Source organism: Medicago truncatula, chromosome 1, assembly GCF_003473485.1.
Source record: "Medicago truncatula cultivar Jemalong A17 chromosome 1, MtrunA17r5.0-ANR, whole genome shotgun sequence".
In the NCBI taxonomy this organism is placed as follows: domain Eukaryota; kingdom Viridiplantae; phylum Streptophyta; class Magnoliopsida; order Fabales; family Fabaceae; genus Medicago; species Medicago truncatula.
Window position 1 is genome coordinate 32522027 of NC_053042.1, and position 14491 is coordinate 32536517.

Consider the following 14491-nt stretch of genomic DNA (forward strand, 5'->3'; position numbering starts at 1 on the left):
AGAAACCGGTGGAGGTGAGAGAAGAGAGAAGAGTGAGTTTAGAGAGAGAAGCTCTGAGAGAAGAGAGAGAGAGAATTTGTAAAAAATGAAAAAAACCGGTGCTAGCTTGTTTATATAGGCAACTGAACCGGACCGGTTCAAGACCGGTCCAATCCCTTCAATCCTGAGCGTTGGATCTAGGGTTTCCCCCTCTGGATCAATCCAACGCTCCCTGTGCATCCGGATCTTTTGGTTTTTTGGGCTTGGGCTTTATTTCTTTGCTTTTTACGTTTTTGTTTACTTTTCTGCTATTTGCACTGTTTTTGTTTGCTACCTGCACCTATGTCTTGATTAAAATTGTGATAAAATTCCTAGAAAAATTCATACATGTTTCTTGATATTTTCTTATTGTTTTTATGACATTTTTGCACATTGAGGATTCATGAAATTTTGGTATGATTAATTCATAGCATTTTAATTCTCTTTGAATTATTTATTATGGATTCTTCTTCACACATTTGTCCTTGATGTGAGAATATGTGATAAAACTACTTGATGTGTTAATATGAGAAATTTGTGCCTATAATCTCATGTTGATTTGCTGTTTTGATTTGGTTCATAAGTTCTTGATTTTATGAACAATATATGCCTATTTTGAAAGATATAAAATGCCAAGTTTATTCTAGAAAATATGGCATGAAACCATGCTTGCATATTTCCAATAATTCCATGCTATAACTTGAGATAAAGAAAACTCTTTCAAAATTTGTTAAAGCATGAGAATTAGAGGCCAAGAATGCTTTAGGTTTCATACCTAAGTTTTTAGGGTTTAATGTCATTTTGTTAACTTTTTGTGCCATCTTGCATGCTTTTATTTCTTAGTACTTGTTATGTTTTTTTTCTTTTCACTAACAAGTTTATTTCCATGTTTCATGCATCTCATTTAGCATTCCCTCCACCTTCTTTAGTCTAGCATTTATTTTTGCAAGTTTTAATTCATTTTAGAGATGTAATTTACCATTGGTTTGTAGCTTGGCAAAGAGGCCATAGAATGTATTTAGGAGATGTTGTAATATGGACTATGGACACTATGGCGCACCGACACGCACACACTCACCTTAGATGTATGCATAGGATTGTATGGTTAAATAAGCGTTTAGGTTTTAAACACTTAGAGAAAATCCATCTTTTTTCCAAAAAAAAACAATTGAACTTCACTTCAAAAAATTTCATAATAAATATGAAGTCAACACTTCATTTTTTTTCTTTTCTTTTTCTTAAGGAAAATTCAATTCATCTTAACCATTTAGACTTTCTTTCTAATCACTAATCAAACCTCACTTTTTTGCTAAATCTAATGCTCATGAAGCCTCCCAATCTCCTTCTTCAAAACCATTTTCAAAACTTAAAATCAAACAATTAAAACAAAAACAAATTTTTTTAGCAAGAACTACGAACGGTTTTGATCCCTTAAAAGGGTACGTAGGCAATGAGTCAAAACTCATCCAAGCCGAAATAAAATCAAATTCTACTTCTTCTCACCCCCATTCTTCACTCAAATAAAACTTCTTTTCTTTCAATAAGTAGGCAATAAAAATAAAACGTAGAAATCGACTTAGGAAAACGGCTCCTATAGAGGACTATAGTTACTCCGGGTGCCTAACACCTTCCCGTAGTAAAACCGACCCCCGAACTTAGAATCTAAGGGTTTTTTCTCAATTTTTCCCTTCCCAAGAAAAAAGAGAGAAATCAACGGTCGAAAGGTACAAGTCCAATTAAATGGCTTGGCACCCAAAAACCATGATAACAGTTGTCTTGTAATTTTAGTCAACATGCAAGTAGTACATGAATCAAAATTTTTATCAAAATTAGGAATTAGATTTGATTTCATCATATCCTCCAATTTTCTAAAATTAACATGTCCCAATCGCATATGCCATAAATCACAAGTCTCAACCATATAAGCAGAAATCATATTATTATTATTATTAATATTTGCAACATTACATTTGAACATATTCTCACACAAATATCCCTTTCCTACAAACACACCCCCCTTTGAGAGGATAAATTTATCTCCCTCAAATACAGATTTGAACCCATTCTTATTAAGTAATGGTACAGAAATCAAGTTCTTCCTAACTTCAGGAACATAAAATACATCTTTAAGAGTAAGTGTTTTTCCAGAAGTGAATTCAATCTCTATGGTCCCTTTTCCTTGGACTTGCACAGTTGAATCATTTCCCATGTACAAAACACTCACATCTTTATTGATGGTCTTGAACATTTTATTGTTTTTGCACACATGGCGAGTAGCACCAGAGTCTATCCACCATGAATCAACATCTTCAATCATGTTGATTTCAGAAATGACCGCAACAAAATCATCATTTGTTGCCCTTGAATTCTTTTCTTTGTTCTTTTTTTAAAGAACCTGCATTCATTCTTGAAGTGTCCTTCTTTCCCACAAAAGTAACATTCACCTTTCCTTTTCTTTTTGTTGTTATTACCATTGTGGTTATGATGAGACTTATCATTTTCATGATTTCTCTTTTTGGAAGATTTGCTTGAATTTCCTTCTTCCATAACATGAACCTTCTCTTGAGTAACATGATTCTTAATACCTTCTTGTTTTCGGTATTCTTCTTCTAAACGAAGGTGATTGCCAAGTTGCTCAAGAGAAATGTCTTCCTTCTTATGTTTCATGGTTCGTTTGAAATCTTTCCAAGAAGGAGGAAGTTTGTCAATTATGGATGATACAATAATTGTTTCATCCATATTCATGTTATGTTGTTTGTAGTTGTTAAGAATACGTTCAATCTCATATAATTGTTCCATAACAGACTTATTATCTACCATTTTGTAATTATTAAAATGAGAGACAAGGAATTTCTTACTTGTTGCATCTTCACGCATGTATCTGGTTTCCAATTTGTCCCATAAGTCTTTTGCAGAAGGGCTGCTCTGGTAGATATCGAACAAAGAGTCAGACATACCATTCAGGATGTGTCTTAAGCAGATGTAATCATCGTTGTCCCATTTCTGTCTGTCTCTTGTCTCAGCAACGGTTTCATCATCCTTCTCCTCAGGCCTTGCCATGTTCAGAACGTATGCCACTTTCAATGTTGTAAGAAGAAACTTCATCTTCTTTTGCCAACGGATGAAATTTCCCCCATCAAACTTTTCCAACTTAACAAAGTCAGAAGTCATTTCTTTCAATGAAGCAGCCATAGAAATCGAACCTAAAGATTGTTATATATCTTGTTTGTTGGGAAGAGGCTGCTGCACTTGAAACCTGAAATGTTTAATGATCATGCATGTAAAACTCAAAGCGTATGGGGTTGCCACACTAACCTTTAGGTTCGATTCGCCCCCACCAATAAATGTATATTGGATGCAATAGGAATGACCGGCGAATCCCCTTCAGGATACTATGAGTTCCTTGACGTGTATTGCACAACCACACCAAGCGTATCTCCTAACAGTATTTTACAGATTTATGGTTCCAGCAATTCACTCATGCATTAGAGAATTGATGGATGATTTAGAATAATAGAATGGTGAAGAATTATGTTGTTAATGTAACAAAATTCTGTCCAAATTGTGTGTAGTTGTGTGGTTTTTGTATATTCAACTAATGCCCAAATGTCAAGCATTTATAGTGCATTATATGACTCTTCACATGAGAGAAAACACCTATTTAACTTGAATCAATGCCATGATTCATTAAGCACCCTTTTGCCAAAGGTTATAACCATATATACTTGAATCAATGTCATGGTTCATTATTAATAATAAATAATAATGTTCCAATGTATATGAATGGTTCCCATGAAGAGTTACAACTTTTGGTTCTAAATTGATTCCATTATTTTGGAAATCACCAACAATACATTTGTTCAAAACTTTCATCAAATGATTAGCAACAACTTTTGCAACCACCTTATATAAAATCATTATGAAAATATATTGATCTCCAATCCTTAATTGATGGTTGAGTTTCACCTTTCGGAATCATAGCAATATTTGTTCTGTTAAGGTTGGCAGGAAAAAAGCTTGATTATTGTTGATAATTGTACAAGAAAGAATTGGAATATATTTTCTGAATAGAATAGAATTATCATACAATGCATGAAATATAGGTATGATCTGTTTCATAAAACAATAACCTACAATGGTTTCATAAAACTGTAACCATTAATAACTACCACTAAGCAACACAACAATTTAAAAACTGAACAACAGTTGATAAAATCAAATAACCAACACCTAAAACAATGACTCCACATCAGCAGTCTTAAGGAGCAGCAAACACCAAGCTTTGGTCTCGTGTCTTTAAACTTGGTAGTTGGTAAGGGCTTTGTAAATATATCATCTATTTGTTCTTCTGTTTTGCAATAAACAAGAGTAGTAGCGCCATCCTTCTGCACTTCCCCTCAAGGAAAACAGTTTGATGTTGAAATGCTTGGTTTCTCCGTGAAAAACTGAATTGTGGGAAATAGCTATTGCAACTTGATTATCAACAAAAATCCTATTGTGTTCTTTCTGCTCAAGATGAAGATCACGCAATATCTTTGTCAGCCGCATAGCTTGATTTACAGCAGCATTTGCAGCAAAAAACTCTGCTTTGGCAGTAGATTGAGCCACTATTTCTTGTTTTTTTTTTTTTTTTTTTTTTTTTTAACTCCAGAATACTTGTGCTTCCTCCGACTTGAGCTTTATAAAGATCTAACACATACGAGTAAAATCAACAATGAATATAGTATAATAAAGACTGTCATTCAAAGGTGTTCTTCATGGGCCTGCAATATCAGTATGAATTAATTTCAACTTCTTTGTTGCTCTCCATGTTGTCTTTGGAAATGGCTTCCTACATTGCTTTCCAAACTGACAAGCCTTGCAATTTGAAATATGGTCACCAAGTTCTGGAAGGTCGTTTGTCATATCCTTGGATTTTAGTTGCAGCAGGCCCTGATGATGATATTGTCTGAGCCTTTTGTGCCACAAATCTGTTACATTTTCTTTCATTTTGAAAACTAATTTTCTCCTCCTTCAATAGATTTAGAGCAAAACTTTTTCCTCTCATTTTTACTCTGAAAACATCTTTACCATTACCATCGTTAATCAAGAATCTTTTTGTTTCAAACAAAACTTTATAGCCCTTTTCAATAAATTGCCCGACACTTCAAATATTTTTATCAATTTCAGGGACGTACAACACATCGGCAATGAACTTTGTAATTGAATAGGTTGCGATTGCTATTGTTCCTTTAACTTTTACAACAGTATAGTTGTCATTTCCAACCGAACTTTTAATGAACTTGCACCGTTTACTTTCCTGAATAAATCCTTGTTATGTGTCATGTGGTTAGTACAACTGTTGTCAATTAGCCAATTCTCACTTGATTCGATTCTAGAGAAACATGCATTTTGCATTGAACAAGTGATCCTCCTCCTCTTCTTCTTGATCACATCACTTGCCTCATCACTATGTTGTTGATTCCTATTCTGAAATATAAGAGCTTCATGTCTCATTTGACTAGACATAGTGCACTTAGCATTTCGTTTTCTCCAACATTTAAATGATGGATGACATTTCTTTCCACAATATTGGAAAGGTGGATAAGATTTTCTTCAAATTTCATTCTTTTCTTTTGCTTTCGCTGATGTTGAGCCTACTCCAATTTCACCAAAATCCTTCTTGAATTTTCCAACATTTTGCTGATTGGCTGCTGAAGCTCCTTTCGTTGTTGTGTCCTCTCTCATCAATCTTCTATGTTCTTGCACCTTCAATGGTTTAATCAATTCTTCCAAAGATATTTTTGAAAAATCCTTGGTATTCTCTGAGGCAACGACGGTTGTTTCATATCTTTTGGGTACCGTTACAAGATTTTTTTCAACAATTCTTGTGTCATTGAATTCCAATCCCAAAAGTCTTAGATTGTTTGCAATATTGAAAAGCTTGTCAGAGTAATCTCTAATCGTCTCGAATTCCTTCATTCTTTGAAGTCTAAATTCCCATATCAAGTTCAAGACTTGCATGCCTTTAATTCTTTCATGTTCTTCATATTCTTTCTTAAGATAACCAACACCTAATACATAATGACTCCTCATCAACAATCCTAAGCATGATATTTAACAATTCTAGCCAATAAAAATCAGCATTGAAAATTTTTGGACCACATGTGTTCCAAAAATGTTGATAGAATCCTAAATTAAATCCATCTGGTTCACGATATTTATCAGCTTGCATGTAGAAACCAACGTATTTGAATGTAAAAGGTACTGTTAAGTTTTCATTATCTCAAGTAGTAGAGAGGGGCATGGTATTAAGGACCAGAGAGTAATGGAGCACATATCCCAGAAGAGTTACAAACAACGTTGTTTGTGTCCTTCAAGGATGCAGTATTATTCACCTTTTTCCTAATAGTTGCAACACTGAATGTATTTAAGTGTGTGCATCCTTATACCAGAATGTATTGGCTGTTTGCTTTCAAAATAAATAATCTCTAACTAGGAGTGCTTCTAAGTGCATTAATTAATTCATGTTTTCCTTACTCCGTTTGATGATATCCATGGCTTATTTATCATGTCTCCATAGTAAGATTACTAACACTGAAGAACAGAGTTATCAAATTCAGGCTCCACCAACTAAGTATTCTCAAACTTAAATTGATAACGATCGAGGTCTAGTACCAATGAACATAGGGTTGCAAGAAAGCCCAAGAGGGTAATGATCTGATGTAGTAGTCGTTAGACATTCCAACCTCGCATCCGGAAATAAGTTGCACCAATTATCATTTGTCATAGCTCAATCTAGTTTCCCTTCTACTATCAGATTCATTCCAAGACTTTTGAACCAAGTGCACGGGTATCCCTCCATCTGAATATCAATTAAGCCCTCGTCCATAGTTGCCTTAGGGAAACCATTGATCAACTAATTGATGCGATCAACTCTTCCTTTCTTCTCATCAAATGAGAGAATATCATTGAAATTCCCTATATATAACAAGAAAATTGAGAAGTTTTTGAATGTTGTCTCAACAAATTCCATGACTTACACCAACACAAAGCCACATCGTCATCGCAACATTCACAGTAGACAATAAAATAATTATCAAAGCCCAAGACATAACACAACTCTTCTGTCTTATTCGAATTAATCACAGTCTCATACACGATAATAACACACACGATTATAATTTTGAACGATGTATTTTAAATTTTAAACTTCACTCTAATCACCCAAGCCCCGACATTTCCAACAAATGATACTCATTTATCTTAACAGTTATGTTCCATTACATCATTGACATGAAACAAAGGATTAAAATGCATGGGAAAGTCATTTTCAGTATCTTGTTTACAAACATGATGCTTTAACTACAATTTCAGATGCTTTTTATTTTGTCAATCAAAGATGCTTTTTTTAGTAGAAAAAAACATTGGATTAATTGAGAGAGTTTGGGGGCCATAGTGGTTTGTAGTTGGTAGTTGTAGATTATTCTGTATGAATATAATTAACTCCACTAATAAACAATGGTGAATATGACATGGTATACTCCAATTTGTGAGGCTAGTATTTCTCTAACACCTTGTTTATGTTTTTGTTTTACTATTTCTTTAGCACTTCATAATGATTAATATAATAAAGGGAACTATCTTGAAATGTTTGACAAAGATGAATGACCAGAAACGCCTCTTAACTTATTCTGTTATTGTATTTTAATAGTTTGGTCTACTTACCTAAGGCAAAGGACTTTGCTAAATTCCAATCCAATTGATCCTAATTTATAAGTTTTAATTAGTTTATCCTTTTTAATCAATTATTGAATCTAATTTCATTGGCAGCCCAAATTATATGATCTCAAATAATTTAAAGTTAGTCGATATAATATTCATTAAACATTGTTAAAATTGTATAATGTTCATTAAATCAATAATTTTAGCATTATATCACTCGACAAATTATTCAATTGTCTTCCTTCAAAAAAAATATATATATTCAATTGTCTATTTTTGGATTTAGCCATCACCAACCGATCCCCAAAAGTCCGTGACCGATGCTATTTTTATTTTTGTTAAGGACAGATGCTATTTTTAATAACGGCTATAATTCTTGTTACTTATACACCAAGTAAAATTATGGTGGTATCTTGACCAAAACAAAAAACAAAAATTATGGTGGTTGAAAACCAAACAATTAAATTTAAGTGGTTAATAAATTCCATAATATAGCTAATTGTTTCGAAGAACTTAAGTTCATTTGATATGTAGGACAATTTTTTTTTGTTGGATTTTACTTATCTTTCGATTGAAGTTCGAATTATCAGGGGGCCCTCTCCCTGTGGACTAGAGAATTGACCTCATTTGCTGTGTGGACAATTCTTTATCAAACTTTAATTATCTTTTGACCAAACTCCATATTATCAGGAACCTCTCTTCCATGAACAAGTGAAGGGTATATAAGGAATAATAATATATATTTTTTTAGTAAAATATTAATATTAAGTGAAATAGTTAATTTTCGCTTCTAATCAAAATTCAAAGTATTTTTTCCATATAGTTAGTGATAAGAGAAGTACATAATGAAGATATTCGAAATGGCTTAAATTATTATTTAGTCCCATATAAGATTAATATTTGATTCATCAACTACACAACCGTTTTTTCTTTTCTTTGCCTAATTAAAAGAATTTGGGTCTATACCTCATGCGTTTTAAGTACCAAAATTAACCGCTCCACTACAGTTAATTAAAAACTCCAAAATTAAACTTTCTTTGATTTGACCAATATTTCTATTGCTATTAACTATTTTAACGTTTTCTTAATTCATCCATCAATTTAATTATATGTTACTCAAACATTACGATCATAATTTTCTTCACACTCTTAGTGAGTGTGGTAAGGAAACATGTTATAATTATATAATTAATCTACAATATAAGCACTAGCAAGCTAGTTGAAGCAGTGCAAGTGTAACTTATGTGTGGGGCCACAAGCGTGAGGTGAAGAATGTCAAAGAAAGTTGCGTAGTAGTGGATATTGTGCCGCCCAAATTAGGCTTTTGTTTTACACTTCCCAAATGGCACACTTAAGCTTAAATTATTAATTGAGTTGTGCACTCCATAACTATCTCTATATAAGGCTTATAAATTCCCTCTCCCATATATCAAAACTCACAAGATAGAAGAGACATTTCAACTTGCTAGATATGGCTTACAAGTCTAGTTCTAATTCCTCTTTCCTCTTTCTATTGCTTCTCCTACATTTTAATTTGGGTACATTTCCTAACTCTTTTTCCTCAAATACTTTGTGGCCATTATTTAAGACATGTGACAATTTATACATATATAAGTATAGTATGCATTATCATGTGAAAAATATACATGCAACTTTCATGAGCTCCATGTTATTATTCTTCACTATCTTATATTTTTTTAATGGAAGGTAACTTGTTCTTATAAAATCAGTTTGTAAGGCTTGTTAGATTAGATGTATCTTCTTTTATACACTATTTTCAAGTGTTCTCTTTTCAATGTTTATTTTCAAAACACTCCCTCATGGCCTCACATCATATACTACAAGGTCAATGTTATCTAATTATATTTTTGGATTAGACCTAACTAATTAATTCTAACAAATTCTCATTTTGATATCATATTATGTTATTTTGAATTGAATATTATTTTTTCATTAAAATGCAAGGGTGTCATAGAAGGATCCGTGTTTCCCACTTTGGAAAATTCTATACGTATTAATTTGTCTAAGTCACTTAATCTGATCTATTTAACTAATATTAGACAACTCAATTTCTGATTTTGATATACAAATCAAGTCTACAATATAAAGTTTATGTGAATGCATAAAATCCTAATCTGTTATGGACACGTTATCTATTTCTTTAATTGTATTTTTGTAGATATTGTACCATTTCTTCTTTCATTATTAATGTCATGTATTTATGCATAGGGATAAGCCAACTACAGGTAAACTACTACTCCAAGAGCTGCCCAAAAGCAGAAGAGATCATCAAGCAACAAGTCAATGAATTGTATAACAAGCATGGAAACACAGCAATTTCGTGGGTTAGAAATCTCTTCCATGATTGCATAGTCAAGGTGAGTATAAATATATAGACACATAATTAATTACCAGCAGAGTTATATCATTTCAGATTAAGAAGCAATCTATAAAACACATATATTATACTCCTCGGATTAGGAGTGTCCCTGTGTAGAATATGTATCGTATTCGAGAAACACCAACAAATATGATTATATTATTTCTTTTTTTCAAATTATTATTGGTGTTGATGTATCCGTATCCGTGTTGTGTCCGGTGGTCCGTGTCTGAGACTGAGTCTCTGCTTCATAAGAAGCAAATTAATAATGATTTATATATGAGTTTTAAATGTCCTTGCAGTCATGTGATGCATCCCTGCTTTTGGAGACGGTGCACGGCGTGGTATCGGAGCAGACAGCGGAGAGAAGTTTTGGGATGAGAAACTTCAAGTATGTGAGCACCATCAAAGCTGCTCTTGAAAAAGAATGTCCTTTGACAGTGTCATGCGCTGACATTGTTGCTCTTTCTGCTAGAGACGGTATTGCCAGGGTATGTGTCTTTCTAATCATATATACATGTTGATAAGGAGTGGAGCATTGACAAGTCTTACATAAAAAGTGAAACTAAACTCAAAAATATTATTTCACCTAATAGATCATTAATTTTTTTTTAAGTTCAACTCTCCCTCTAAATTTAGGGATATTTTTTTCCACGCACATATACTTTGGAAAAATCTAGAAAAAATACAAGTTTTTTGCCATACCAATAGATAAATGTACTTTGTCACAAAGTGTACTTTTAAAGGGATACAGTTTTTAAGAAATCTTGGAGGAAAAAGTACTTCTTTCAAATCTATTTGTCACTTTGTCTAAAACAAAAAAAATTGTTTCCCTAATTAATCACCAAAAGAAAAGGAAAAAGGTTAAAAATAAAGGGAAGTTATTATTTTTAGAAAATCATTTTAGAAATTCTATGACTAATTTATATTTAGATGTTGATGTTGATGTTTGTCTGTTCTGTATATTAAGTTGGGAGGTCCAAACTTTGAAATGAAGAGTGGACGAAAGGATAGCAAAGAAAGCTATGTAAAGGTGGTGGAACAATTCATTCCAAATCATAATGACTCAATATCCTCAGTGCTTTCTAGTTTTCAAGCCATTGGCATTGACGTTGAAGCCACGGTTGCTCTTTTAGGTACCAAATATTCTCTTTAATTGGCTAATTGCTTTCTGTTATTTCTGTTACACATCCACTGAAAACCGTTCCAATTACATTAACACACTTACTATTACTTTAAAATTTCAAAAGTCAAACGTAAAACATAATTCATAAGCACCTTTCATTACATTAATAATACATGGACATCCACTTTTTATACACTTATCTGTGACAATGGTTAATCATGTTCGAAAATGTGGTTAAATTTAACTATATGCAATAACACAATTTTTAATGTAAAATAATTTTTTTGTAAGTGTGGGAGTCATGGAATATTTTTGTTTACAATTTAACATTACGTTGGTCACTTTGATTCAATTAGGAGCACACTCGGTTGGAAGAGTACATTGCATGAATTTGGTCCACAGACTATACCCCACAGTGGATCCAACGTTAGATCCTACACATGCTGCCTACCTAAAACGTAGGTGCCCAACACCAAATCCAGATCCAAAAGCTGTCCAATATGTGAGGAATGATCTAAAAACACCAATGATAATTGACAACAACTACTACAAAAACATCTTGCAACATAAGGGTCTTCTAACAGTGGATGAAGAACTAGCTACTGATCCAAGAACATCACCTTATGTGAAAAAAATGGCAGCTGATAATGGATACTTCAATGAACAATTCTCAAGGGCTGTTCAATTGTTATCAGAGAATAATCCTCTTATTGGAGATCAAGGTGAAATTAGAAAGGATTGCCGTTACGTTAATGCCAATTAGCTTTGTAAACAACAATTATAAATTTGCTGGTACTTTCTTTTAAGTTATTCACAGATATGTTACTTCATCATGACAAAACCTTCAAAAGATTTGTGAGTGTAGTGTGAAGTTGTAACTATCGTATGTCTTTTTTAATAGTAAAAGTTGATCCGTTTGATAAGGATTCAAGTCATATTGTTCACTTGCATCATCCGTTTAAATTTATATGTTGATATATTATTTAACTATATGTCAATAAAATTCGAATAATCTTATAAAATATGTAAACCACACTTAATTATTTGGATTAATTTGGTAGGATGCTTTTTAGAAAAGCAATCGTCACACCCAGCTAAAATGCATGATCAAGATATTGTGCAAGAAATACAAGCTTTCAATTTACTCAAATTTATATTGTTAGACTTTTTTTAAAACTGGTATTCGATTCAAGGACCAATTTAGGGGATCAATCTAATTGTTCATTAGTGAAGGGTGACAAATTAAAGCTTTGCGTAGATTAGCCCACATAAACTAGTGTCAAGGGGATTCGAACCTGTGACTTTGATTTCTTATGTCAGCGTTTCACAAAGACATCCCCTTGCAAAACAATGATAGTCCGACTAACATGCTATCAAATTAGTAGACATCTACATCAATCAACTGAACCAATTAGATATGGCCTTTGATAGGAGCAACCCCACGCCAATTTGACAGGAGTTAACCCCTTGCAAATTTGATAGAGTTTTACCCCCTCGCAAAGGATTTGCGAATATATCCTTTGTGAGCTCATCACTCTTGGAAAAACCTCTCGCAAAATTAAGTTTCATAGGGTTTTGTTGCATTTCTCAGGGGTTTCAGTGGCCCTATGAAATACTTATTTTTTCTTGTAGTGCCAAAAACAACAAAGATGTGGAGCAAATATCACTAACAAACGAATAGTCCAAGAAACAATATTCAATCTAGAACAAATATAGCAACATATGCGTATAACAAATCCACAATCATGACCAAAGAACAAAGATAAGAGAGCAGAGGAACAAACACATCGAGATTGTTTACCGAGTTTGACCCAATTTGACCTACGTTTTGGAGAGAGCACAACTCTTCAATCCAATATGAATAAGTCTTTACAGGAGATTTAAAGAACATACAAGAAATTATCATCTAGAGTTTTCCAAGAGAATTCCCGAGTTTCTACCATTTCTTCAAGTCTATCAATTTACAAGATGATCCTAAGAGAAAACAAGAGAGAAAATTTAGATTCTTCTTCCTTTAAGGAGATATCACTATTCAATATATTTAGAAAATATTTTTCAACCTAAGAATTTCACTCTAAAGTACTCAACCCTTAGCCTTTAAGTTTCCTAAAAGTTTCCTCTTTTGGTCTCCTCAATATTGCTCTCAAACAGATTGTAAAAGATCCATTTTATAAGTTATGAATGAATCTGCAAAATCCACCCCATGATGAGCCTTGGCGTCTTGACCTCAGTCTTTAGCCTTGCGCGCTACCTTTAGCGCCCCGCAAGCCAAATTGAAACAACCCTACCTGGTTGAGATTCCTACAATCCTCATTTGGAAATTTTAAGGCACACATAACAAAAATAATAAAGGTAAAAATAAAAAGGAAAAAAAAGATAAGCTCAAAAGTTTACTTGAATTACAAACTCAAAAAATAAAGCTTATACAGAAATGTTATAGGTTATTTTTAAGAGAAAAATGTTTTCGTTTTTGGGAGAGGAGAAAAATATTATAAGCTTAAAAACCCTATAATGTTCTAATTATGTCAGAAAAAATCTTTCAAAATCCTAAAAGTTTAATTATAATTAGACAAATTTAAATTTAACGAGACAAAATTGCATGTTGAAAAATTTACATATGAAAACTGGCCATTTTTCTTTGTGAGAAACAAAAGTTTATAATTTTATAAGGACGAAAAACTTGTTTAACTTAATTTCTTATTGAAAATATCAATTTTCAAAGTTTTAAAATGTTGAAAGCACAATTTATTTATTTTTTTTAAATGTTGAATGCACAATTTTTATTTTTATTTTTAAATCTCTACTTGACAGATATTTTAAGAACACTTGTTAAAATTCTCCTAAATATAATCGCATGGTTTAAACAAGAAAATTTCTACTTACACCCCATATATTTTTGGTTACATCCAAATTTACCAAAAATTTTAAGTTAATACCAAAATTGTTATTTTCATATAAATTTCTGAAAACACTTTTTTATCGTTGCACTCTAAACTTTCACCCCCTATCACCCATAAACATTCATGGATGTGGAACTCATCTCAATGAAAAATTAAAGATTCTTCTATTTTTCAATACTTTCATAACATCTTCCACTCATACTCTCCAGGAATTCTTTTATTTTTCAATTTTCTAATAATTTTGGGTTTCTATTTTGTCTTTGTTCCATTTCCTTTGTCTTTTACGGAGAAGTAGTTTTTGTAAGGTGTGTGCGTTACCTAGGTTTAAGTGTTAATCCCAGGTTAACGTAATTTAAATTTACG

The 14491-nt window shown here is 32.5% G+C and overlaps 2 protein-coding genes across 2 annotated transcripts; one reads left to right on the plus strand and one right to left on the minus strand.

Annotated features, from left to right (window-relative positions):
* Window positions 1-2331: 2331 nt before the first annotated feature.
* On the minus strand, window positions 2332-3210 carry LOC120578273 (uncharacterized). The gene is made up of 2 exons (XM_039830902.1): window positions 2877-3210; window positions 2332-2699 (listed from the first exon to the last, which is right to left on the minus strand). Exons 1-2 carry the CDS (start codon window positions 3208-3210, stop codon window positions 2332-2334), a joined length of 702 nt encoding a protein of 233 aa, XP_039686836.1.
* Window positions 3211-9102: 5892 nt separating this feature from the next.
* Window positions 9103-12163, plus strand: LOC11430516 (peroxidase 21). Its single transcript, XM_003590444.4, has 5 exons — window positions 9103-9260; window positions 9952-10100; window positions 10405-10593; window positions 11073-11238; window positions 11585-12163. The coding sequence occupies exons 1-5, from the start codon at window positions 9194-9196 to the stop codon at window positions 11989-11991; spliced, it is 978 nt and encodes a 325-aa protein (XP_003590492.1). The 5' UTR covers window positions 9103-9193; the 3' UTR covers window positions 11992-12163.
* The last annotated feature ends 2328 nt before the right edge of the window (window positions 12164-14491 follow it).